The sequence below is a fragment of the Clinocottus analis genome, unplaced genomic scaffold, assembly GCF_023055335.1.
Source record: "Clinocottus analis isolate CAN_PGR_092001 unplaced genomic scaffold, fCliAna1.0.p SCAF_2, whole genome shotgun sequence".
Lineage (NCBI taxonomy): Eukaryota > Metazoa > Chordata > Actinopteri > Perciformes > Cottidae > Clinocottus > Clinocottus analis.
In genome coordinates, this window is record NW_027175931.1 from 14765250 (window position 1) to 14792053 (window position 26804).

At 40.0% G+C, this 26804-nt stretch overlaps 1 protein-coding gene across 1 annotated transcript; it reads right to left on the reverse strand.

The window, feature by feature from the left end:
* Positions 1 to 447: 447 nt before the first annotated feature.
* On the reverse strand, positions 448 to 26804 carry phf12b (PHD finger protein 12b). Its single transcript, XM_068584398.1, has 15 exons — positions 26100 to 26804; positions 25605 to 25786; positions 20953 to 21025; positions 20357 to 20810; positions 19287 to 19407; positions 19062 to 19194; positions 18800 to 18964; positions 18452 to 18595; positions 17138 to 17879; positions 15859 to 15963; positions 9909 to 10046; positions 8926 to 9021; positions 4215 to 4297; positions 3931 to 4069; positions 448 to 1596 (listed from the first exon to the last, which is right to left on the reverse strand). Exons 1-15 carry the CDS (start codon positions 26163 to 26165, stop codon positions 1160 to 1162), a joined length of 3078 nt encoding a protein of 1025 aa, XP_068440499.1. The 5' UTR covers positions 26166 to 26804; the 3' UTR covers positions 448 to 1159.

Consider the following 26804-nt stretch of genomic DNA (forward strand, 5'->3'; position numbering starts at 1 on the left):
CAAATGGGTGAGATATGCAAAACCAGTACGGACAGATTCTGTGGAGATAATGAATGAATGACCCTGTGACGCTGCTCTAGTTTAGGAAACCTCTCCGACCTTTTTCCCCCTCTCTCTCTCTAGTCCCCCCCCTTATCTGTATTTCTCTGTTTATGTGTACACTCTCCCAAAATGTTCAATGTTACTGTTTCTGTCATTTGTAAAACTGAATAGTATAAATTGAATACTACACTAGTGCTGATGTATACTTTGTAAATTAAGCTGCTGTCCAAAAACAAAAATTAAAAATTAAAAAAAAAAAATCAACATGACATTAATCACAAGCCTTTCCCGAAACACTTCCAATACTCTGGGATACTGGGAATACTCTGGGGCTGAGAATTGAAAGTCCATACTGACCTCACAAAAGCTGCAAAAACAACAGACAAATATTTTGGGTTTGTTCTTAGAAAATCTTTCTGTATTTACATGTTTGAACAGACAATCAGTTACAGACAGAGTGCTTGTATACAAAGCAGCACGAGATGTTAAAATGAGTGCTAAAACAAGATGGTATTTACAGATTGACTACAGCGGAAAGTACAGACTAAGAACAAGGTTCAACACAAAACTTCTGGTACTCTACACAGTATCACAAATTGAATGAACTGTACAGTTAAAAACCAAAAAATGGTAAATCTACATGAAATCCAATGTTTCTCCAATTGAGAAGCACTGAATTATATATATTTACATTATATATACATATAGTGTGTAAGTATGTTTTCATACATATATAGCTACCTATGGTGCAAAAGCAGCAAAAGAAAGAATGTATGGAATTCATTACTACAAAATAATAGGATTGTGCTAAATGAGCTGACTGACAAAATAATGTTACACCATACATGACCAATATACTGGCAAAAGAAAAGTTGAGCATTGGTAAATAATGTTTGCTCAAAGTCCTAACGGTATAAAGTGAACAGAGTTACTGGTCAGTCATTAAAAAAACAGAAGAGATTGTCAATAATACTTCAAGTTCATGCAAAGATATAAACCATTAAAAATGAAAAAATAAACTTTTTCCCTGTTGACCAACCAGCTGTGCAACTTTCCCTTCATTGTGACTCGGAAGGTGCAAAACAAAAGGAGGGTGGGTGTGTTTTTCCTGTGCAGGTTATGGAATAGGATCTGAGCGCAGTACGGGCACTTGGTAGGGAGGGTCAGTCTCAGTGTTGGTCTTATCCTGGCTGGAGGGGCTGATTACTGTGGCAGTGTTAGGGGGTTGCGTGATGGTAGTGGTGCCAGCCACACTGTTGCTGTTGCAGCTGGTGGCAGGCGCTGTGGTCTGCTCCTCTTTGGGCTGCTTACTGGCGAACTCTGTAATACTAAAGACAAACTGGAGGCACCCCAGTTTGATGTAACTGCCATGGTGAAGCAGGGCCGTGCCCTCCCAACCTGCCCCACTGCCTCCGATCAGGCTGGAACTGCTCGCCTTACAGCTGCAGGACAGCTCGCAGCTGCCCTGAGGCTGGCTGGTCATCACTCCACCAGCCGGCATCAAACCCATCACAGAGCTGGGAACGTCGTCATCCTCTTGCTTCTTACTGCGACCTGGACCGAGAACACAGGGAGAACTTGCTTTTAGTACCATGTACTTTTCTAGATTACATTTTTCCACTGCAGATAGCCCTCCCCCATGGAGCACCCCAAATTATTAGCTAATCGTCATAGCAAGGCTGCCACAACATCAATGTCAATACAATAATTTTACATAATTTTTTATGTTTGTGCATGAAAACACTGAGTGAGTTAAAAAAGGCTGAGGTTTTTAATTGAATGTAAAAGGGAATCTTTCAAGCTAGCTTTTTTTGTGTTGGCATACTGTGAGATTCTGTACTATCTCAGGCTCAAACTGCACCGTATTTTTTATTAAAAGAATTTTAGAAGTTGAAAATGTTCTTTAATTCGGGTCCTGGCTTGTCATTAAGGTGTTGATGTATTGCAGCCAGACCAATTGAGAACACTGCCCCAGACCACATGCATGTTCTTATTAGCTCACAATTATTTTTTGGACCAGAGTTATATCTTTCTCAACCGTCAAAAAAAAAGCTTTGAACAAAGTTAATATAATAACGTGCGGTTGATCTTTGTTTTTGTTACTTTCTTCTGTTTTAAGTTTGATCTTTGACAAAGTAATGTGGGTTTCTTAACCTTAAATTAAATTATGTTATAATAACAAAGACATTAGCTTACATTAATTTTTACTAGGGCTGGGCAAAGTTTAAAAAATACAACTGATTAATCGCATAATTTTCCTGCAATTAATCACAATTAATAACATTATGCACCAAATTCAATAATGAAGTAAAAAACTTGTGTGCTGCACTCTTTTATTTAAAAGTAATGTTATCAGAACAATATAACAGGAGCAACGGCAAGTTAACATACATACACATATATATATAGTATATAAATCTGTTTTCTTTTTTTTTTCTGAACAGGTACCAGAAGAAAAAATATATATTTTTCTGGGAACAACAAGGTAGTAGTAAGCCAATCCTTCTTTTGTCCATGTTCAGTTTGTTGCTTACCTAAAGATGTATGTTAAAGACCAGCAATCGATTAACTTCATACTAAAGCAATAAGTGCTTTTGATCATTTTTTGAGTTCAGTTTTTCTTCCTCAGTGAGAAAAGTCCAGTCGGTGTTGGCTTGAGCAAGTGCACTGAACATCTTCTGATGTGTAGAAAGTTTACTCTTCTCCTCTTTGAGAGAAGAGTAAAGATCCAGAAGTGATAATAAATTTAAGTGCTCTGCCACAGTGTATCAGACCTGTGCGATTAATGTTCAATCTGGACCCGTAGACTGTAGCACGATCCTGCTGAAAGACTAACCGCCTATGAGAGCTTTGTGAGGCGGAGCGGCTCGTGGCAGCACTCACTGCTCTCTGAGAACAGAAACTACATAACAATACGTGCTTTCTTGTCAGGCTCAAATCTGCAAGTCGTCAACACTGCTTGTCTTTGAGGCTACGAAAGCAAGCACATAAATCGCCTTCAAAGTAAAAGCAGTGTCGTTGTACTGCATTCATGGTGTGCATCTTATTTATTTATTTTTCATTTCTGATTGACCTCTTATGGGCCGGAATGGGAGAACCGTAAGATGCCCATGTCTGAACTACGCCGTCTGGGAGAGATTCAAAGTGCAGTACCTGTGTGCGGCAGTGATAAGACCCTCTTAATGCAAAATAATAAAAGAAATGCAGTTACGTGTTAATTTGCCCAGCCCTAATTTTTACATTTATATAAATGCATGTACAATATGTTTTACATTTGAATAAACAATAATCAATTACAAAGACAGTTATTTAACAGTATGTTCAGCATAGTAGTTCAATTCATACAGTGTTACAGTTACAAACCGGCCATTTGAGGTAGACCATGGTGCTGATGTGACCCGGGGTGAAAAATTGTTTAACACCTCTGCATTAGATGATGGCAGTAAGTGGCAATACAGATGACAAGCCAACACTTAAGTCTCATTTCATCAGCATAGTATGCCACGTCTCTACTTAAGCCGCCTTTTTTGGTTTTCCATGAGCAAAAGTCGTGGGTAGTACCTGGTACTTTTATAGCTACCACCTCAGCCGAGGCTCTGAACAAGCTGAGTCGATACCAGTTGGTACACTCCCGCTGTAACAAACATGTTACCTCTTCGGTGTGAGTGTGTATGTATGTGTGTGTGTGTGTGTGTAATAACACTTGCAACACCAGTATCATCCCGTTTTTAACCCAAGGTCCTGTGGACAGTTTTAGCTGTGCTTTTTGACACCGAAAGAGCACACTTCAAATCTTCTTTGCATCACAATTATTCGACAGCATCACTGATGACCCTCCAAACTGCACATTCTATGAATTTTCGGAGTGTGAGAATGAGATGTACTAACGTATGATGCCTTGGACTTTGGCCACCAGCCCGCTTGGTGGAGATGGCGAGGCCTTCTCTGAGAAGTCACATGAGTAGAGGACGTTGTCCACTGTGGTGCCGTGCTCGCTGTAATTAAGCAACTCATAATGCTTGGTATTCTGAAAAGGACACACACACAGAATCCATTAACACTATATCCAACGACAAAACCTAATATGTGTAATCGGCAGAGGTGCAGAATTATGGTAGAGAACAATAACGGATGTCTACATTTAGGCAGTACAACAGTTTAGAAGCCCATACCTCATCATAGAAAATGCAGGCGTGTTTCCCCGATATGTAGTTGCAACGACCATAGTTTGTAAGGCACACGTCCATGTCAGCACCTTTGCAAAAACATTCAGAGTATTAGTAAGTTACAGTTGTGTGTACAAGTCTAATGATGGCTAAGAATGAATGCCAATGGAGAAAACGTGATGCAAGGCTTTCTGGGGTGCCATTCCAGTGGAGAAAAAGTGATGCAGGGCCCTCTAGGATGCCCTTTTAGTGGAGAAAACCTGATGCAGAACCTTCTAAGGTGCCCTTCTAGTGAAGAAAACTTGAAGCAAGGCCTTCTAAGGTGCCCTTCCTCAAGATCTGCACCCTTTTTTCTTTCTTAGCCAATTCCCAATTCAAATTTTTTACAGATTCTTATTTTCTTTCTAAGACATATTGGGTGCATTCCAAGTCTATAAGTTGCATCCCTGTTTCCCTCACTTGCATCCTTTCCTTGCGTCTTAGTCCCTCCCACCAGGGAGGCATGGAGAGACGCAAGTAAACCAAGCGAGGAGAGAAGACGCGAGGAAATATGTTTTAAGACACATGATGCGTCCATTCCTCTGAAGCGTCACGTGAAGCCACGTCGGTTTTTGATGACTGCGGCTGACTGACCGCTGATCACAGCGGGATCAGATGTGTGTGGGTTTTAACAGCTGACGGAGTTTGTCTGCAATTGTGATCAGTGAAACAGAGTTTTCTGGTATCGACCGTTTTTAGTAAACATTCCAATAAAAATGTACTTAAAATATTGATAAAAATGTTTTCAGTTGATTTAATGGTTTCAAACTACAACTTATATTAATAAAGCCACAGTTATCGTCAGTGTCAGAGTGGAGATGTTTTCTATGTAGTCTGTTACCTGTAAAACCAACTGCATTGAGTATTTATATACTGTGTTGTCCTGCTTATACGCAGGATCAATTAACAGCGGAATGAGTCGTATTTATTAATTAATTTATTACTATATTATGTTGGTATGTTTTGAAATTTTAAATTGTGACATTATAAAATAACCATACATGTTGTAAAAAGTGTTTCCTCTCTCCCGCTCTGATTTTAATTACATACATAATAAAAGTTATTGAGGGAAACAACCGATCAAATCTTTAAAGAAAGTAGTTTACGGTCCTTTTGTTGTTCAGACTTACAATTAACATATAGTTTAACCAGATGGTGAATAAGAAAACACTATAATATATAACTTGAGTTTATTCTGTGATCGTCTTTACTCTGGTATGAAACTCCAGCAATCAGGCCAATCAGCGTTGTAGGTTGTTTTTCCATAGCGTATTTATATACTTGTAGTTTGAGAGCTTTATGAAATATGAGACAGACTTGCCGGTCATGCATGCATTACCAGTTTGTGATGGTAAATAACAACTCAGTTGATTAATTCATGTACATATTGCGTTATAATGCATAAAGCAACAATATGACTAAATCATTCATGTTGGGAATCAGAGTTAAAACGTGTAACAAGCCGTGAAGGTTGGAAATCTCACATCCACATAAAGAAAAAAATGACTTTTTGGCCTTGATTATATGAGTGAATTCTACAATAAATTTGTATTTCAGTCCTTTTACTTTGAAATGTCACCATTTATTTAATGTGTTACTTTGTGTTTGTTTGATTTATGAATCCCTATTTTGATAAGTACATTTCATCATTAACACCAAGTAATTGTCACTAAAGTACTGGATTGACTGAACAACCTGACACAACGAAGTAACATTTACTTGCTAATACAAGTAAAACTGGCAACTTTGCGCACGCTCAAGGGATGACGTCACTCACGTCAGAGAAGAATTTCTTCAGTAAAACGTCACAAGAAGAAACTTGGGAAAGGACAAGTTTACCCTGTACAGAGAAAGTTCACAGTCGAAAGCCACTGGGGTAGGTGATATGTTTAATTAACCCTTTATTTAATTGCCATGAATATTATTTATGTAATTATTTAATAGGCTTGTTTACATATTATTATGTGTACAACTTGTTTCTTGAATATTGATTCTGTTTGTATTTACACTTGATAGGAACCCTATTTAAGTTGATGTTCGTGTTGGGATGCTTTTAGTTGTGACAAGCTCCTGAAGACATCAGTAGTGGTAGAAGTTTTACTCCGCTCAAATATATAAGTTAAAGTAACAACAAAATGTTGATTTGTCGAAGATTATTGTTATCCGAGTGGAGCTATTTCCCTCTCGGTTGTGTGGAGCCAGCGAGGTATGTTGTGTATGTTAATGATTCGTCGCGCATATTTACGTGTTATTTCTTTAGTTGAAGCTGTTTGACAGAGGCATTGGTTAAAATATTGTCATTTTGGAGGCTGTAGTTTGTGTTGTTGCTCAATAGTACATTTTACTTGGAGGACTGCTGTATTAATTGTTTGTTTGTTTTTTTTTCATCTTCTGTTTCAGATTAAAGAGGAGTTCAGAAGAATGAGGACCGTTCATCTGGAGCGAAGCGCTTCAAAAGTCTTGATGATATTCTGCCCCAGAGAAGGGGTTGCAATAAGGCCGATGCTGGATTCACTCCGCTTGATGAAGTTTAAGAATTAGATAATTGTGGTCAAATTATATTAGGCTCATATACACAGAAAATAGATATCCATGACATATTTGAACACATTACATATTGTTTTTGGTTTTCCCCACCATTGTTTTATGCAATTGTATGTCCTACTTTTCTGTAAAACAAAATGAACCAACATTGCATGTATTAGTTACCTAACGACTAACCCAGCACTAAACAAATGTCTTTCTGTAAGCATCTTAATTATTTTGCATTATTGTATCCATAGACTATTAATTGGCAACTTCAATCGAGTGAAATATCTGTCTTGCATAATCAGGAACATTATAGAAAATATGTGTAGTCTATTGACCTCTGATTACATTGTTTTTGACAGGGTGTCCCTAAAGATGCCATTGAAGAAGACTATGCCAAACAAGTCATGAAGAGCCTTGTCATCTATGGAGATGCAGCACAGGAAGGCTTGACTCCTGATAATGTGTTGATTGTCATAGAAGGGCAAAAAGTTCTGGAAGACTGTAAAGGTTTGGCAAATGCTTGCCTTCTGTTCATGGCATTTGTCTATGCAATGAACTTAAGTTATCCAGCAAAACTGAAATACACATTCAAAGTATTTCGGAAGCTCTTGAGCTCAACGTTCTGAAAATGTCTCCCAAGGTGAGAGCCTTACACAACAAACTTGTAGTATAAGTGTTTTCAGGTAGTACCTGTTTCAAAATAATAGTGCTCTTCAGACTGGTGAGACTTTGAAACACTGAGTTTTGTTCACATTTTAAAGGAAAGCAAGTGATGTTAGTGTTTTTGCAATTTTGGGTTGTATGTAACATTGTATCTGTAAATGATCTCTTTCAAGCCTTCTGTGGTAAGAGTAATCAGAGAGATCAAATTGCCTTTTAAAATATTTTTGAGCTGACACATTTGCTTGTTAATGTTTTTGTCTGGCAATGTATATATGTTGGTATTGGTTTGTCAACAATGACCTCTTTCAGTTGCTAAATAAAAGTGCTGTACTTTGAATGAAGCTGTTTTCTGTTTTGTTGAAGCTTTATGTTACAAATATAAAAAAACTAAATAAATAATAATAATAATACAATGTATTTAAATATAAATATATATATATATATATATATATATATATATATATATATAATGCAACTAATTCACATTTGAATAGTGGTTTAGGGTAGTCGTAGACATTTAGTGTAAATATGACTTCATTCTCAAATGAAAAAAAAAAAACGCTAGTTAAATAACCCTGAAACACCCAATAATTTTTACTGGGGTTTTGTAATTAGATGCAAAAGCAGCCAAGTAATTGGATGAAAAAAGAAAAAACAAAAAAGAAAAAAACAAGGATGAGAGTTTCTGAAGGACAGATCAGACGAATGAAAACGACTTCCCGCTGCCTATTGTAGGCTGAGTACATATTATGTTTACGAATGAAATTAGCAAGTAAAATTTACTTAAATGGTGGATAATAAACAATTATTACTAGTAAGTAACTTTAACTTAAGCATTATAAAGCATGAGTAAAAGGTACTCAGAATTTCTGTGTGGAAATTGTTACCGAGCTTTTGTCAAGTAAATTTCACTCAAAATGTTTTTCAGTGTAGTCTGAGTAAAGATTACTCTCGAAGGCTGAGTAAAGATTACTATTAAAGGCTGAGTAAAGATTACTCTCAAAGGCTGAGTAAATGTTATGTTATTATGTAAATGTTAAGTAATTTTCAGTTCAAATTTATTTGAACATTTTGGTTGAAAAAACATTCTTAGTAGTAAGTAAACTTTACTCAAGAATTGTGTGAGTGAAAATTACTTACAATTTATGTGTGGAAATTGTTACTTAGACTTTTTTAAGTAAATGGCACTCCAATTTTTTTTCAGTGTACAAGCACCTCCAAAAAGACCAATATAGAAAATAATATTTAGAAGAATAAAAAAAAAAAGCATGAAGCTGGCCCCACGTACTTTCTTAGTTATTATATTAAGAGTGTTCTATATTTGGTGCTACAGACCCAGTTCAGTTGGCATCAAAGTGTTTGACGATTTGATACTCAACCCTACTCACCATTCAGGCACCGGGATTAAAGTAGACACATCAGTACACCTTAAAATACCACTCTGCGGGAGCACTGCCACTGTGATACAGTCGGCATGTCTCACCTGATCCTATGTATAACGTCCTATAGCACATGCTGACAGCTCCTCCTTTTCCTGTCAGAGGGTAGAAGACAGCTCTGGCCTGCACCTTCTTCTGACCTGGTAGGAAGAGATTCAGCTTGTGAACTTTGGAAACACATTCAAACCAGCAGTGTTGTTTTTCATGTTGTTTTTCTACGAAATAAATTATTCGACAGTTTCAAAATTCAAGGCCATCTATCTATAGCCTTTTAATACAGAATCTAAATCTTTCATCTATTGCAGCCAGACAATGTAATTCTGTTCCAACAATAAGCAAATTGAATTAATAAATTAGGGTCCCCTTAAATAAAGAGTGTGGTTATTCAAACAGCGACTCGGAAATCGTTGAATCTACAAAAGACATTATCATACAGGTGGATTATTGCGGGCCATGTTTGATGAATGCAACTTTGAACATTTATGTTCTTACGGAGGCAATGGAGCTCACTGTCTATAAAGTCATGGGGGTATTATAAGCTGACAATTACAAAGTGACCATTCAGCCTTTAATTGCCTATGTAAAACATAACAATAAAACACATTCAGTCCAGTCATGAATGATAAAAACCATTGCAATGCAATTTTGCACACATGGAATAACAAGCCCGTCTCCGGTGAGTGTATAGAGTTAAGTGTAGGATTATCATAGTAAAAAAACAACATGAAAGGTTTAAACAGAAAAATTGACAAAATTCTGCATTTTTGTTTAGTTTGTTGTCTTTGGTGTTAAAATGCATTAAGACAAACAAAATATACACAAGCCTTTCATACAGGGTTCACGGTTATAATCAGGCTACAATTACAAGTCTGGATCAAAGGTGTACTGAAGATACAAGTCTTCAATAAAATATGAAAGCAGTAATGCAAAATGATTTGGCGGCCTTATAAAATCCACTCCCAACCCGTCAGGAAAATTAATTTTAAAACAAACAAATAGCAGTGTCCGAGCTAAGTTAGTGTCTTACTGTCAGGGCAGGGTGATGGGGTTTTGAGGGCAGTGCCGGTGGCTGGTGAAGGCGGCACTTTGGGAGGGAAAAGCTGCTGAATCCTCTGCCAAGCCAGGAGCTTGATCATCTCTGCATCCAATTTGTCCAGCTCAATCCCTGCGCACGCACGCACACACACACACACACACACACACACACACACACACACACACACACACACACACACACACACACACACACACACACACACACACACACACACACACAGTAATATTTTATTTGTATAGTGCTTCAAAAAAGGCACAACATGGTAAAAACAAACAATAAAAGGAATATATATATATATATATATATATATATATATATGAATTAAAGCTGCTCGCAGCGGTGAGTGGGTCCTTGCTTCATACATACATACATACATACATATACACTGCCTGGCCAAAAAAAAAGTCGCCACCTGGATTTAACTACCACTGCCTACTGTACAAGCCTGTGTGTGGGGGCAGTGCTATAATCGTATATTGCAATTGCAATATTTGGGCTGGGGGGGCGGGAATCGCAATTAGATTATTTTCCCAAATCGTTAAGCCCTACTCTGGACACTTTTCCATCAGCTCTGCTAAGGACAAACACCTCTGCCATCTCTCCACTAATCACCAAGATCATAAACCTATTCCATCTGCGGTAAAAACTGCTGTCATCGGACCATTACTAAAAAAAAAAAAAAAACACCAGGCACGAGCACAGACATTTTGGGGGGCAGGTGCTCAAACAAAAAAAAAGGCCACCCATCGGCAAAATTATTTATGAAATTAAAATAATAATAAATAAAAAACAGTAGGATATTTTCAACTCGTATTTATTTGTGTTGACAAACTAAATAAAATTATCAAATTAAATTAAAAAAAAAAGAATAACTCCACAATGTGTCTCTCTGTATACAGTGACTGCTGTAATCTAACTAAAGCAGCATGGCGCTTTGAGGATCCACTGCAAAAGGCATACAGCTTCTACGCAAGGTTGAAAAAGGTCACAAAGTGCTTATTTGACTTTGAAGCTTCCACCAGGACCAAGTTCAGGCAGTGTGCTTTGCAGTGCACATAGAGGGCCCTCTCATTGAGTGTGCGTATTCCGGCTTGAAGACCTTTATACATGTTGGCTGCTCCATCGTAGCCCTGGCCATACATGATTTTCAGCTCCAGACCATTCTTCTTTAGAAGGGAAACTACAGTATTCTCCAGCTCCTGGCCTGTTGTTAAAACGATGTTGCAAACTTCGATAAATCTTTCCTTTATTTGATTTTGATGTAGATATCGCTCCACAAATGACACCTGTTCTTTGTGGGAAACATCGTTGGTCTCATCCAAGAGAATAGAGTACATTTCAGCTTCTTAGATTTCTCTTTGGATCTCTCTTCTGATGTATGTACCCAGTGCTGTGATCAGGTCATTTTGGCTTCTGTTTGACAGGAGTGACACGTGGGGCCTTTTCTTGGTGACTTTCACTCTTCCAATATTTTCTGTATGCGTCTTCAGCACACTATCATAGCGGGAAAATAGATTCACGAGTTCCAGAAAGTTATCACGGTTGTTACTTGAGTTACTCTCATTATCACCTCGGAATGCTATTCCCTGCCTTCCGAGATACACTGTAAGATCTATTAACCTGGTCAATATCTCTGTTTGTTTGCCTCTCTCGCTCTCTGGCTTCCACTCCTTTTACATCCGATACATCAAATTAATTTTGTAGTGCCTTTTTTTGTAATTGGTCCACGTCACCATGCTTGTCATGTGGACCTCTGTGACAGAGTGCTGCTTGATTTTTTTTCAAGAGCAGTATTCCACTTTCTGATGCCATTTCTCCACTCCTTTCTGTTTTTATATTTATCTTCAGGTAGAAAAAGGTGACAACTGAAACAATGCATTGTATCTGAACTTGGAGAATACTCCAGCCACACATTTCCAGTAAACCAATGCGGTCGCCCTTCAGCATTTTTGTGGAAAACAAATTCTGGTTGACAGGGCCCTAGACTGCAGCACATAGCAATGTAGCTCTCATTGCACTTTATGTGAAATGCTTTAACATGGGACGGATCTGTAGGATATGGCATGGTGGCTATTTTTGAAATTGCATCCTCGCTTTCATCAACAGCTCTTTCCTCCACATGCTCTTGCTCTGATGTAAAGGGAGCTGCTGTCACTTCACCCTCTTCTTGACTCATCTCCTCAGTTGCTGCCCCTGAACACAACTCATTCCTACACTCTGTCTGTCCTTCCTCATCTTTGATGGGCTCCTATGGACCAGGTAGGGTTACTGATTTTCCCTCATTTGTTTTAGCTGATGGCCTGATTCAAGATAAAAGAGAGTTGCTACCCTGAGCTGCTTGCTGTAGTTCCCTGTCCTTCTGCTTTTGGAGTCTGTCTTTTCTTGGCATTATGCTGCAAATTTTGTAAATGAGATAAATCAATGTTGTGCATAATAATCAAGAGTAACTTACACAATCTCTATAAAGCTGACAAACCAGTACACATGTACTTTTTTATTATTATTTTTTATTGTTTTCTGACAGAGTTGAAGCATAAGAAGCATTACACTAATAATGCCGTCTTCCACCTGCTTTTCATGGCAGGATTAGGCAGCTAGCTTAAAATTTCTTTATAAATAAAATTTACTTATCTGGCAACGACAGTACGAGCGTTCTGATTGGATAATGGGTAGTCATTCCAGCCACGTATTGACCTCCTCGCCGATCTGATACGGATCCGTATTTCATTAAACATGACAAATGTCAGCAAACAGCTAAACAAGGCTTTGAAATCACGGAATTTTGTGAGTTTTTTAAAATATGTTTTCTTAGGAAACGTCGGACCAGTTGCGACGTAATGTTGTCAACGGTGCTAATGTTGTGGTTAGTTTAACAACGTCGGGGGATTGCACAAACACCGTCAGTACCTGTTTGTCTGATGCTGTGGGTCAGAGAAGAACCAGAGGTTGGGGGGGGGGCGGAGCCTGTGAAGCGAAGTTCTCACAAGAACGCAAATAAACGCCCCGTCAAATATCAAAAACGTATTTGGGGGGAATTGATGACAGAGAGAGTAATTGGGCTCCATCAGAAAGGGCACTTTTCTCATCCAGGGCAAAAGGGCAGGTGCTTGAGCACCACTAGGGGTCTATCTGTGCACGTGCCTGAAAAACACCATGGATCCAGAAGTTTTTTCCAACTACAGGCCCATTTCAAATCTTCCATTTCTGTCCAACGTTCTGGAAAAAACAGTTGCAGATTTTGGGCATACCAAATCTTAAATCCTTCTCTCAGCTGCAAGAGCAATATTCACTTCCATCAAAGGACTTGTATAGGTACCATCAAATGAGACACTATAGTACAAACCATAAAGACAGACAGTTAATCAGAAGAAATCCTAATGTAATGGATGACTATTTTATTAATGCTTTTCAACTAAAAACCATGTCTCCCACATATATAGAAGGCTTACTATAGCCGACAAGACGCTAAATACATTGAACATCAAAGAAAAGTGGGAATTGGAATTAAATATTATAATTGAAGACAACACATGGGAAGATCTGTGCAGCTCATGCCATAAAGGAATCAACAGCCAATTGTGGAAGGAATTTGACTGGAAATTAAAAATGAGATATTTCCACACACCTCTTGTAATCTCTTCATTGGAAATGATCCACTGGCTTCACTATGTTGGAGAAAATGTGGAAAAACAGGAGATCATACGCATATCTTTTGGGACTGTCCACTAGTTAAAGGGTTCTTGGAATTTAAAAAATTTTTTTTTACATGTAGGTACAGTTGACCTACATAGATAAAACTTGTAAGGCATATGTAACACATGAGAAAGGGGCTGCTTAAATTGGAGATGGGGCGGCTTGAATTAACATTTGTTGGGGGCACTATCATTTTGAAGTATTAAAGTCACATAAGCGAACTACATATTTGGGGGGCTATCGAGCCGAAGAGCCATTTTAAAGCATTAAAGTCATATCAGTTAACATCTTTGCCTGGAAATGTGTGTCTGGACATCAAACATGTAAAATCTGGAACGGATCAGATCATGTGGAGTAGAATTACATCGGTTTATTCGTTCACGGTGAAGAATCAAACTCCCGCAACGCTCCGACGCTGTTCAACGGATACAGACAATATTCAAGGAGATGCATTATCAATGTCTTCAGTCTCTTCTGACACATTTTGAGAGGGATCTGATTAATCTGTGAGAAGGAGGGTATACAAGTAGAAAACATTTAACTTCCTGATGCCATAGATAGCGCTATGACCGGGATTAAAAATTATCATATGGATGTCTTGAGGGTCAGGAGGTCATAACATGAGAAATATGGAGCAGATTGCATAATGTACGGCTGAGTTAAAACAACTTCCATTTTCATGGAAAATGGTGTCTCTTGGAATGTGCTCTGCATTCACATAGTTTGATATTTTTTAAATCCTTAACTTTTCCCTGCAAAGGTCTAAACATCATATTGCCCGAATGTGAAATAAATCGTATTTAATCGCTAGGAGAAGTGCAATAAATTACGACGCCTGGAAACAAGGAAAAAGCCAAAATTGAGCGATTCATTACAACGTCCTCTAGCGTTTAAATATTCTGAAAGAATTTGGGTACGTTAAGGGACATGATGTTGACATATGCTACAACTTTTGTGAGGGTAGGCCAAGTGAGTTGGAAGTTATATGGATTGACATACTAAGTCACACCCCTAAGAGGTTAATTGGTGCATATCTTCTAAACACAATGAGTTATCAACAAAGTTGATTATATCGTTTGATCACATCGAACCAATAATGATCCACAAAAAGTTTCGTAAGAATTGGACCAGGCGTTCAGGAGGATTTGGAAATAAAGCGTTTTTCACAAAATTCCAAATGGCGGAAAATCAAAGTCGGCGGAGCGTAATGCCACAATTGACTTTTTCGTAGAGCAGTCCCACCCAGACATGTGTGCCAAATTTTAAGTCAATTGGTCATTGTTGGCTTTCACATCTAAAGGGGGCGCTAGCGAGCTGTTTTTTCCGGCTTTTGTCGGACACCCAAATCAGATTGGTATTTTCGCCGAGTCTGATTGGTGTGAAAATTTTTAATAATTAAGTTTAGCCCGAGCACCTCTTTTCTCCATGCAATGAGGAACAATAACGAGAAAAAAATAAATAAGAAACATTTGCATTTCAATAGGTCCTCCACTCTGACGACGTCAGTGCTCGGGCCCTAATAATAATAATAAGAAGTAGAAGAAGTAGAAGAAGAAGAAGTAGTAGAAGAAGAAGAAGAAGAAGAAGAAGAAGAAGAAGAAGAAGAAGAAGAAGAAGAAGAAGAAGAAGAAGAAGAAGAAGAAGAAGAAGAAGAAGAAGAAGAAACATTTGCATTTCAATAGGTTCTCAACTCTGACTACGTCAATGCTCGGGCCCTAATAATAAACGATTGAATTTCATTAGGTCCTCCGCTCTGACTGCGTCAGTGCTCGGGCCCTAATAATAATAATAAGAAACATTTGCATTTCAATAGGTCCTCCACTCTGACTCGGGCCCTAATAATAAACGATTGAATTTCATTAGGTCCTCCACTCTGACTACGTAAGTGCTCGGGCCCTACTACTACTACTACTAATAATAATAATGATAATAAGAAGAAGAAACATTTGCATTTCATTAGGTCCTCCACTCTGACTACGTCAATGCTCGGGCCCTAATAATAAACGATTGAATTTCATTAGGTCCTCCGCTCTGACTACGTCAGTGCTCGGGCCCTAATAAACATTCGAATAACAATAGTTTCTCTGCTCTGACTACAAGAACGATGACATAACGGTAAGAAAAAACTAAAATAGATAACTTACTCTGCTTCATCACAGCATGACATTTATAGAATACCACAATGGCTCAGTATGGTCAGATGTCAGTATTGAGTGAACAAACTTACCTCTTTCCTCATCTTTTCGATCTTTCATGCAGCTAGACAGGTTGGTGATGGAGGAGAGAGTGCTGGGCAGCAGTGAGCCCACCAGTTCAGGACCAGCCTTTATGTCTGTAGAGGAGAAAGATGCTGGGATGGCTTGTGATCAAACAGCTGAGGCAGATCTGGAGACTTGTACATTAACAACTAAATGGATGGGAACTTTTAAGTTTAAGTAGAACCACCTTTTTCAAACTACATATTATGCTATTTAAAAGTGTTTGTGTACAAAAGAAAACCCTATTCCTAACTCTAAATTGAACTGAAGCACATTCAACTCCATTTGTTTTTTCTTCTCCCACTGTTTATATCACACAATGTTTTGTTGGAACGTGAAACAGCTGTGAAATGTTTGCCATTGACCCCAAGAGGGAGCTTTTGGGCAATGGTCAGGTATAAAGTATCTCAGTGAAAGTGGCAAGCAATGTATAGTAGACATTTTTTAACAAGCCAACAGGCTGCAATAATGACCACAGCAACACTTTCTACAAAAGGATAATGTGTTGCATTGCTGCAATCAAAAGACAAAGTCTTTTAGACAACCTAAGCCTGGGACTTGCTGCTATGGGTAGACTAACTTTCCAACACAAAAAATGACATCAAGCACATCAACTACTGACACTTAATCAAACTAATATTAACATCCTGAGTAGGTGCTAACAAATGAGGAGTGTAGTTTGAGGTGTTTTTTCATTTGCCCTACATGAATTTGCTTTCCATATTTTAACTAGGCAGATGAAATATGTCAGACAAAATTATTTAAATAGTCTGCTGGTTCCTGTGAGTAACTCTACCTTTGCCAACTATCCTAAATTAAATTTAAAAAAGTTATATGAACAACAATGACAATTGACACAGCTAAGGGAAATTTGTTCTTGAGATATTTCATGTTATCAGAAGCATGGCGGTCTCAAATCATTTCTCTCGGCATTCCCCAAACATCCTCTGACTCTACATCTTAGCGTTTCTTGAGTCCGGAAGCCACATGGAGCATATATAGCAATATGCTTCTTACAGAGGAGAACTACACACTTCCAAGTTATCTAGCTTTAGGTACTGACAATGAGGGCATAACCTCCTCCCAAACAACTGCAATGGAATTACTAAAAACGTTCAACATGAGTGAAAATAAAATACACATTATAAACAAAAGAGATGTTATTTTTTGCAATGATCCCCAAAGAACCTCAAATGAACCTGGGAAGCCAATCATCAGTGAGCAGTTTATTGGTTCAGGAGTGTGTACCTTGAGTGGGGGAGGATGACGCCCCCAGCTTGGTTGAGTTGCGTTCCTGGTTGCTTTTAGTTGGAGTGTCTGAGCGACTGCTGCTGATGTTGGAGTAGGTGAGTTTTTCATCAATGCTCATACACTCCTCCTGGAGCACTGCCTGGCTCCTGTGGTTCTGCTGCCCACTGTGGGGCCATATTGTCAGGGCAGTGGGACAGTTTTTCTGAGCACAGGCCTTCGTGGTAGTCTCAGCCTCCTTTTTCACCATTTCTGCTCCTATGTGGTTCATTGACCCAGAGGCAGAAGCTGGAACTGGGGGTGTTGTGGTTGGCTTCAGTCTGTGCTGCAACTCAGCCTGCCTACATGAGACTGATGTACTGTTACAGTCTACAGGTCCGTTGACTTTGGGTGGCTGACACTCGTCTGCTCTAGGTCCGTTGGGTTTCCTACAGTTTTGACATGGTGGTGTGTTGCATTTACAAATGCCCAGCACTGCAAGCTTGTCCCTTGAAAGAGATGCCCCCTGGGGGTCATCAGGTGCAGTGCAGTATTTAGAGCCGGAGTCGGGAGAAGAAGTCCTTTCAAAGGAGGTTTTTATGTCCTCAGATGTTACACATGATTTAGCAGTGGTTTTCTGCTCAGAAACCCATTCTGCAGACGCTGGTACTGATGACAGGGTGGTTGCTGTGGATGAAGCCTTCTGCTTAATGGATAGGTGTCGCATGATGCTGCACTGGAGGGCGATGACGTCCTGAAGCCACTGTTTAACACACCAGAACAAGGTTTTAACAGAGGAAGAAGCCATCAAGTCTTTCTACAACCATATTTCTAAAGGAGACACAGGAATAAATCTACATCCTGATTTAGGAAAGAAATTGAAGCTCAATAAATTTTCCCTCGACTCTGGGCCTTTTTATCCCTGTTTGCTGTTTGAAAGGTGTGTGTTAAACTGCAGGTTAGCCTAACTTCTCGAACTTCTGAAACAAAGGCTTTTCAGACTTTTAAAAAGTGCACCTGAAGAGACCTGAATCCACAATCAAGGCAAATATCACCTTTAAGCGATATTTCTGTTATTAAAATTTGTTTCATTCACTGTTCTAGCAGAAATCAAATAAGCAGTGAATGTTTCTACCTGCATGGAGATGATCATTCCACATCCAGCCCACGATCCACATTTTTCATGACTGTCAGTGATTTAGCAACACACTTACCAAAATTACGAAGAGGCTTTTTTTTCAAATACACAGAGCATACAAGATACAAGCCATTGCTGCAGACGATTCTTGTTCGACTGATTGTTTAACAAACTGTGCCACGTTGTAGTCCGCTTACCTCCTGCTGCTCAATCTCTGAGGTAGGGTGCTTTGAGGGCTGGTGGTCAGGCACACCGCTACAAACCAGCTCCAACTGGCGCACCCCTGCAGGAGTCAGGATGGGGGGAGGGTTCTGGTACTGGGACTTGATGGCATCTGGCACCTGAGTCCAAACAATGATTGGAAGAAATAACGAAAATGCTCGAACTAAACTTGTCCTAACATTGTGATGTCTTTGGGTGAACAGGACATCGAACATATTGATTGCCCCCAAAGTACATTTATGCTCAAATTTCAACTACAGATGCTGTGATATAAATCCTTTACCTCCACCACAACGCTCTCGACCATCAAGTAGTTCATTTACCTTGATGGTCTTCTTATTGTGCTGGTGGGAAGTGCGCCGGTTGGGTGCGTTCTGCCGATGGACTCTACGGAGGAAGTCCAACTTGACAGCATGCTGGGACATCCTGTCCTGGAAATGGTCAAATAGCTGACAGTGGCTAGACAGGCTCAGGCTCCTCTGATTCAGCTGCACATCAGACAAACAGTAGGAATTGAAAACTAAGCATTTTGTTGGAAAGACAAAAAAAGTTGTTTCAGCTCTGAGCCAAGACTATGCATCTTACCACTAAGTGCTCAATATGGTTTGGACACATCCATTTGCCAGCAGGTAAAGCTGTGAGTGGAGGGTCCAAACAGTCCATGTGGAACAGAAGAGGACAATAGTCACACTGGATCAGTGGAGCCAACCTGCAACTCCTGTGAGAGGAAATACAAGGAAATCAATACAAGACATGAGACATTTCAGGTCTGTGCAAATAATAATGCAAATCATGTAATCTATTACTAACCTGTTGCATGAAAAGCAGACTTTGACTGGAAGAGGGACCAGACCATTGGGATCCAGCTCATGTTGAGGCCTCCTGAATGGCTTCCCAAGTAGCTCCTCTTTTCTTCTCCGTTTACTGCTGCCTAGAAATCCAAACCAGATACCTTTATGTCATCATGTGTCAGACATCTGAAGTACTCAATGTAATCCCAACTCACTTTATAATCCAGGTGCTTTGTTGTTTTTAGGGGTGTGACTCTTTCAGTAAGTATTCCACGATTCAAATTTGATTCTCAATGCAGTACATATATTAGTAGGATTTTGTTTCTCAAAAACTTTGAGTTGAACTGTAGTCAGAACACTGTTCTATGTATTCCTGTTGCTTTCTTTGAAAGCTTCACAATAGGAGGAGCAGCTGATTGGTGGAGCTGAAATAAGGAGGTATCTCTGCGATACCTCCTCATTTTACTACAAAAAACTAAATAAGGGTAAGCTGGAGGGAGATTGCCATTTAGCTGAAAGTTTTATTCCCAGTGAACGTCACAATATAAAACCTGTGTTTCTATTTAAAGTGTAAACGTCAGAATACAGCAGGTACTACTCGGCATCTTTAAAGTGGTCTGATGAAAAGTTCACAGCTACCCGGTTCGTTTTTATAGATGTAGTGTAACGCTATAGCTTGTTAGGACACAAGTTCTCAGGCAGCTTTAAGGTTGTTGTTGTTGAACGATTCCTTGTTTTATGAATACTTTTTTCCTACACCCCACGTTTTAATATTAACTTTCCACACCTTGCATTATCTACTTCCAGTTTGGTTTCTGGAATGTGACACTTTCAATAAAAAATGTTTTTGTTTTTTTTTTAATTTAAAAGAGTTTCCCAATCTTTGGCTATGAAACCAATCCATTGAAAATAAAATTGTTTGCGAAACACAAGTTCTCATGACAAATTAGCAGCTCTCCAATAGTAGTTATGTAGTTATTAATGGACGTTAAAAAGTTACCAGGCCTTGCAACAACCTTTTGCCTTCACCCTAAAGTAATTTATTCATATCATTTTACAGTAAATGTTAAGGAAGTCATTGTGACTGACCTGGTAGTGCAGTGGTGCAGGTGAGCTCACTGGGCAACTGGAACTGCGTAGGGTTTCTCTCCATAGCGGCTGCTATTAGCAGCTGAAAGGGCCTTTTGAGTAAGCGTGGAGTTGGCGTGGATAGCGTTGCACCCTCGAGCTCTGAGCCCAGCACTTCATCCTCTGGCTCAGCTGCCTCCTCCTCCCCGTCGTGCTCCTCTGAGGGGGTTGGGGTGGACGAAGTGTTGGAGTTGGGCGTTCCGGGCCGGCTGCTCGGCCTGCTGCTGGTCCTGCGATCCAAGAGGCGTACCTGGGCCACTCGTAAACCGGGACCTGCTGCCCCGGCCCCCGGAGGCAGGCCGTCGAGCCGCAGTGGTCCGGCATTGAGGTCCAGCTCCACGGCCGGGGACACAGAGCGCCTGGAGGAAGATTTCTCCGGAAGGCCGTTGATCAGCTCTGCCTTCTGCTCTCTCTTCTGATGGCAGCAAACAAAGACCAAAAGACAGATGTATCAGTCCATATAGCACACACACAAACACTTTTCTCTACATTTATTCCAGCAGCATGACAGTAACATTGGTGGGGGAACAGAGAGAGAGAAAAGACCTGCCACTCACCTTTTTTCGAACATTGCAGCGGTGACACATCCATTCCCCTGGGGGAAGCATTTCTTCGCTTAAAGGTGGATTGCTGAGGTAAGAAGGTAAAACACAATAATAAGTGACCTGGTTCATACACAATGCAGACAAAATCAATATACATCATCATTTAACATTAATCTATGCAGTCCTTATATCACGCTTCACAATTCTGTTGTCTAGTTTCAAGTGAGAAGGAACATTTGGATTTGAATTACGATTTGGAATACAATCCTGTAAGAAAAATTTTATTTTATTTACACAAGCTTATTTAACACTATGGGTATATAGCACTTCCTCGCTCCTCGCCATATTGACAGCCGTCCCAAAGCTCTTAATCTGCTCTCAGGAGCGAGGCGCCATGATCGAGAAGGCACGATAGTGGGCTTCCAGGAAGTGTTTTAACGCTTGACACGCGCCTTAATTGTTCATCAATTATTTGATTAGACCCTACAGCTGATCGGACTGATTGCTGGAGTTTCAAGATGCTCACAGATTAAACTCAAGTTATATATTTGATCTGTTTTCTTATTCCCCATCTGGTTCAAATATCTGTTCATTGTAGGTCTGAACAACAAAAAGGACCACAGTCTTTCTTCATTTATAAAAAAGGGTCTTTTCTTGATCTGTTATGTCCCTAAACTTTTATTATGTTTATAATAAAAATCAGAGAGAGCTGGAGAGAGAACAGGTTTTACAACATGTATTGTCCTTTCCATTCAGTCATGTGATCCTGATCATTTAAAAAATTTCTCCTTGGAGATTAATAAAGTACTTTTCATTTCATTCATTCATTCCCGAGTATCAAGTTTATTGAGTTGTATCATTTAAGTATAACCTAATCTAAAATTGAGCATAAAAAATAATCTTGTGTTGAAGTGAAACTATAATCATATTGTGTTTTTTTTAATGATGATGTCACAATATGAAATTGAAAAAATACAGACGTAAATAATTTATAAATAAGACAAACGTATCACGCCGGTAGAAATCGATCATGCGCCTATAGGCAGGATACAGAACACAGTATAAATACCACACACGTTGTATAAATACTCAATGCAGTTTGTTTAACAGAAAACATCTCAACTCCAACAGTCTAAATCACTGTGTTTTTTTTAAATTAATATAAGTAGCAGTTTAACACCATTAAATCAACTGAAAACATTACATGATCATTTTTATCAATATGTTAAGTGGATTTTCATTAGAATACTCGCTTGAAACTGTCCAAACCAGAAAACAGTTCAGTGGCAGTGATCCTGTTTACATACAGAAAACTCTGTCATAAATCCAGCTGTAAAAGCTTTACGTGCCGCTTCAGAGGAAAGGACATCACATGTCTCTTAAAACACAATTCCTTGTGTCCTCTCTCTCCTCGCATGGTTTCAGGGGAAAAATATGCAAGTGAGGGAAACAGGGATGTAGTTAAGAGACTTAGGATTCTCCAATGTTACAGTGTCACATCTACTGGATTGACAATTGCTTTTCAACAAAGAAACTGCATGTCAATCTCAATTTCTTAAATTATTTACTAGGCCTGTGAAATTATTAACATTTTTATTCAGATTAATTACAGGTTTCTGTAGATCAATCATAATTAATCACATATTACCGATATTCTCGGTATTTTTAGTGAAAACATAAAGATTTAGCATAAAAGACGGATATATACATTGTTATTTATACATTGGGCTGCTGTTGTAAACAATGCAACTATAGGCCGTAAGGTGAACCCCGTTATTGTTTCATCCCGCTCCACAGTCGTGCATCTACGCGATCTTTAGCTCATAAAAAAAGAACAAAGAGGTGCTCAGTGTTGCCAGATTGGTGATGGCGGAGTATCTTACCAAAGGCTCAAAATGGTTGTATTTGGAGGATAATTATCGTGCATCTGGCAACCCTGAGATCGGTCGATCAATGACAGTTCTCTCTACAGCTCGCGCAAGAAGGTGGATCGTAAAGGCTGAATTATACTTCTGCAACTACAACTCCGGCTGGCCGCGCAGTCGGATTGATGGACTTGTTTTGATTTTTAGTTCCCTTGCGTTTTCCGTACGCCAGAATAGTAGGTGGCGCAACGACCGTTTAAAGTCAACCAGCACAAGGACATTCAACGATATCTCCCTTAAGAAATCCACCTCCATCTGCGTGTCCTTATACTCTGTCAGACGGGTTATATAAATGCTCATATTTGCGGACCTCTTTAGCCAAACGTTCTTCAACAGGATCCATTGTTTGTGTTTCTGCTATGGCTTTTAAAAACAGTGGTATTATGCTATGAAACCGGAAATGCGAGACTCAGAAAGGACGTGGTTAGCAGACCAATCACAGCCTTGTGGGCTTGCGTTGCTTTGACGGATAGTCAGAAATTTGGGGTGATGCATGCAAGCACGCAAAATGGCCGATTTGACCACGCAAAGTCGGCAATGCGTGTCTTGAGTGCTTGCGTCTCTGCGTAAAACCCGAGTATAAATCAGCCTTAAGGGAGATACCGTTTACAAAACTTGTAAGGGCGTAATAACTAGTTTGTGAAAGACTCAGAGAAATACAAATATCACACGAGGCAAAATCCCAGACGTTTTTGGAATCCCTGCCGGATGCATTTTTTAGGTCTCGAAAAGAGGACATGTCCGGGAAAAAGAGGACGTATGGTTACCCAGGTAATTCTCATTACTCACAAAAGTCCAGTGATCCCCTATCAGCGCCACATGTTCTGTAGCAGCCAAGTCATTTTTAGTTTTGTTCTTTTCAGCTTTGTCAGCGCGTGGATTTTTGTCACAATTGTGTGTCTTTGCGGTGCTTTGATGCTCGGTCCCCCGTTGCCACTCGCAAAACTTTGGTCAACCCCTGATCCTCAACAATATTAATTGGTCGACAGCTTTTTGCAATCCATTCCGCAACTGTGCTACTCAGCTTGTCACAGGCAGACTTAGTGAGGGGTCTACGTTGTTCAGTGAGGCTGGTTTGACGCATTCCACATGAACTCCCCTCGCCGACCAACGCATGCTTCGCGTTGAGATGGGACTTAAGCTGGTTGTGCTATGGTGAAACTTCCACGTCTTCCCGCATTGTACATCTGACATCTACATATATACACGTAGTTGTCAGATGTATATATTATATATATATTGCTGCATTTGAGCGGAAATAGTTGAATAGGTATATTGGAAGCTCATTCTGCTCATGCGTTAAAAAAGACTAACTAATTAATCATGTAATTTAATCATAGTGCGTTAACGCGTTATTTTTCACAGCTCTATTATTACATTTGTATGACAAAAACTGGAACATGCATGTGTTATATACAAAAAAAAATATCCTGCATATTCGATTTAAAGTAAAGTTTAAAAAATAAAATAACAACCTTAGCCTCCTATGTATGAAGGAGGTCAATGTCATGACTGATCAATAAAAGGAAGGACCCATCTGAAGCCAGGTTTATAAACTACAGCTTAAAACCTCCCTATCAGGACGTTACCCTGTGTAACTAACTCCCTATTGTGAAGAATAAGTCATTCACAGGCCTGACCGTATATGGATAACACGTTTCTGCTGGTTGCTTCCAAGTGACAGCTATACTTTTCCAAATGCCACAGGTAAAATAATCTTGCATGCAGCCGTTTAACAGGGAGACATGCAGAGCTACAGAGGAGACGCGTGACACCGGGACGAGCTTTCTAACGCACAGCAAACACAGCCATAACGCTGACGTACACCCTCACAGAAAATGGCAAAAAAAAATAATGGCCTGTATCATTTCTCAAAGCTGGAGGTTGATAAAATGGCGGTGGAATAGAAAAAAAGGAGCAGGGAGGTCGCCATATTGTAAACAGAGGCAGTCTCGACTCCATTTGTTAGCAGCAGCGGCTCCACTGGCTGCAGCCGCGATATAAGGGCGGACTGACATCGAGCTAACTGTAGCCGCTTCTGTCTTCAGCACATGCACGTCGTATTTACACACCTTTTGTTTCAGAAAATAACGACTGAAATTACGCTCTGCTTGAACGAGCAGCTACGCGGAACGGCACACGTTATCTAAGAGTGAGGCAATGTTAGCCACATAAAGTCACCAGATACCGACATAGATTAAACGAGCAGTTGTTGTTATTTACTCGCCAAACCCAAATGAATACACAACACTATTAATTCCCTCGCCAGCCGGTTTACCGGAAACATAACCTCGGTGTACGTTTTAATACTAGTATAGTTACTGGTGAATTCGGCATAAAAGTCATTATCTGGGCAGCACGGTAAATTCAAATTCAAATTTTACAAAGAGAGACCGCCCTCATATGTTCAATCGCACGGCTTTAGAGTGAATACGGGAGGACCCACAGATGTGTACTGTTTAAATGTCATTGACAGCAGAGACTATAACGACTAGTACGATCTCAACAGGGGGAGAACATAATCTACACGTTTCCAGTGGCTGGTCACATGACAATGACTCCGCAGCACAACTAACTTTATCAGGGAAACTGAAGTTAGCGTTCAGTCTGTAGTGTATGAATGCAGTTAGTTTACCGCAGACACGAAGGCACTGACCCGTATCCGTGTTTGCTCTCATCGTTACGTGCATGACGCATACCTTTGCGTTGGGACTCTCTTGTTTAAATAGCTCTTCTTACCAGCACTGGAGGTGGAAGGCTGCAGGACAGTGGTCACAACACAGCAAGTCACCCCCCTCCCGGCAACTGTCGCAGGTGTCGTGGTTGGTGGCCCTGCCGCTCCTTCGGACGTCTCTCACCAACTTCCGACTCCTCTTCTCTACCTCCTCGGACTTCGGGGGCGCCAGCAGTGTTTGGATTTGCTGTAAAAGTTGTTCAAGTCTTTATTTAAAAATTCACGGCTGCCCGACCGACGCCATGTCAAAAGAGTTGCAAACTGAGCAGCTGTATGGCAGCGGTGCCAATGCACCGCTGCAGCCTAGGGAGAGCGCTAACATTACAGTTTCCTTGAGGCCTCCATTATCAACCCGCTTTATTAAGTTAGCTCACCGGGAGGCGCTTGACAGCAGACTTTATTAGGTCTAATGACAACAACACTTAATATGGCGGTAAAACACTTCAATGCAGTAAGGGAGTATTTCACTTTGTGAAGGCCTTCGAGCAAAGCGACCTTACCTCCATTAAGCCCCCAGAGGTATCCAAATCGTACACAATCGTCGGGGTCTCCATTTTGTCCCACATTCATCCAGGTGCAGACGTTGCTAAAGGAATTTGCAATACAAATGCCTTCCCAACACTAACCGATTCGAGTAAATCCCGGAGTAAATGTATTTTCCAAATGTTTTTAACCAGGGGATTGCGAGCTAAGAGATGCAGGCTATCGTTAGCTGGCTACAGGAGCCAACGACGAAGGCAATAAGCAAACCGGTCAAGGTTGTGTAGCTAACGGTCCCCCTAGCTAGTGTTGTGGGCCCAATAAGACAACCGTAATCAACGATAATCGTGCAATTGTGACACGGGCTTCTGAGTACCACTTTTACCGAGCCACGCCAAGCCTGCGTGCAGTATTTTATATCAACAGATTGTTGTTGTTAGCTACAAAATCCATCTGCGGCCTAGCTGGCCAGCCATGATTCTTGTTTCTGCTCCGGCAAAAAGGAGCCCTGTAAATCTGCAAACCCCTCCGCTCCCATTGTCAACAAAGTCGAAAAAACTGAAGGATAATCGTCGTGGCGCGGTCCAATGCACGGTTTCCGATAGCGTTCGTAACGTCTAATCCTTAAATCAGGGTATGTGGAGATGCAAATTTGGTTGATGTTATTGTTGTGAAAAAGGCTGTGCATCTACACAGGCTGCTAGCAACATCCTCTACCAGTTGGC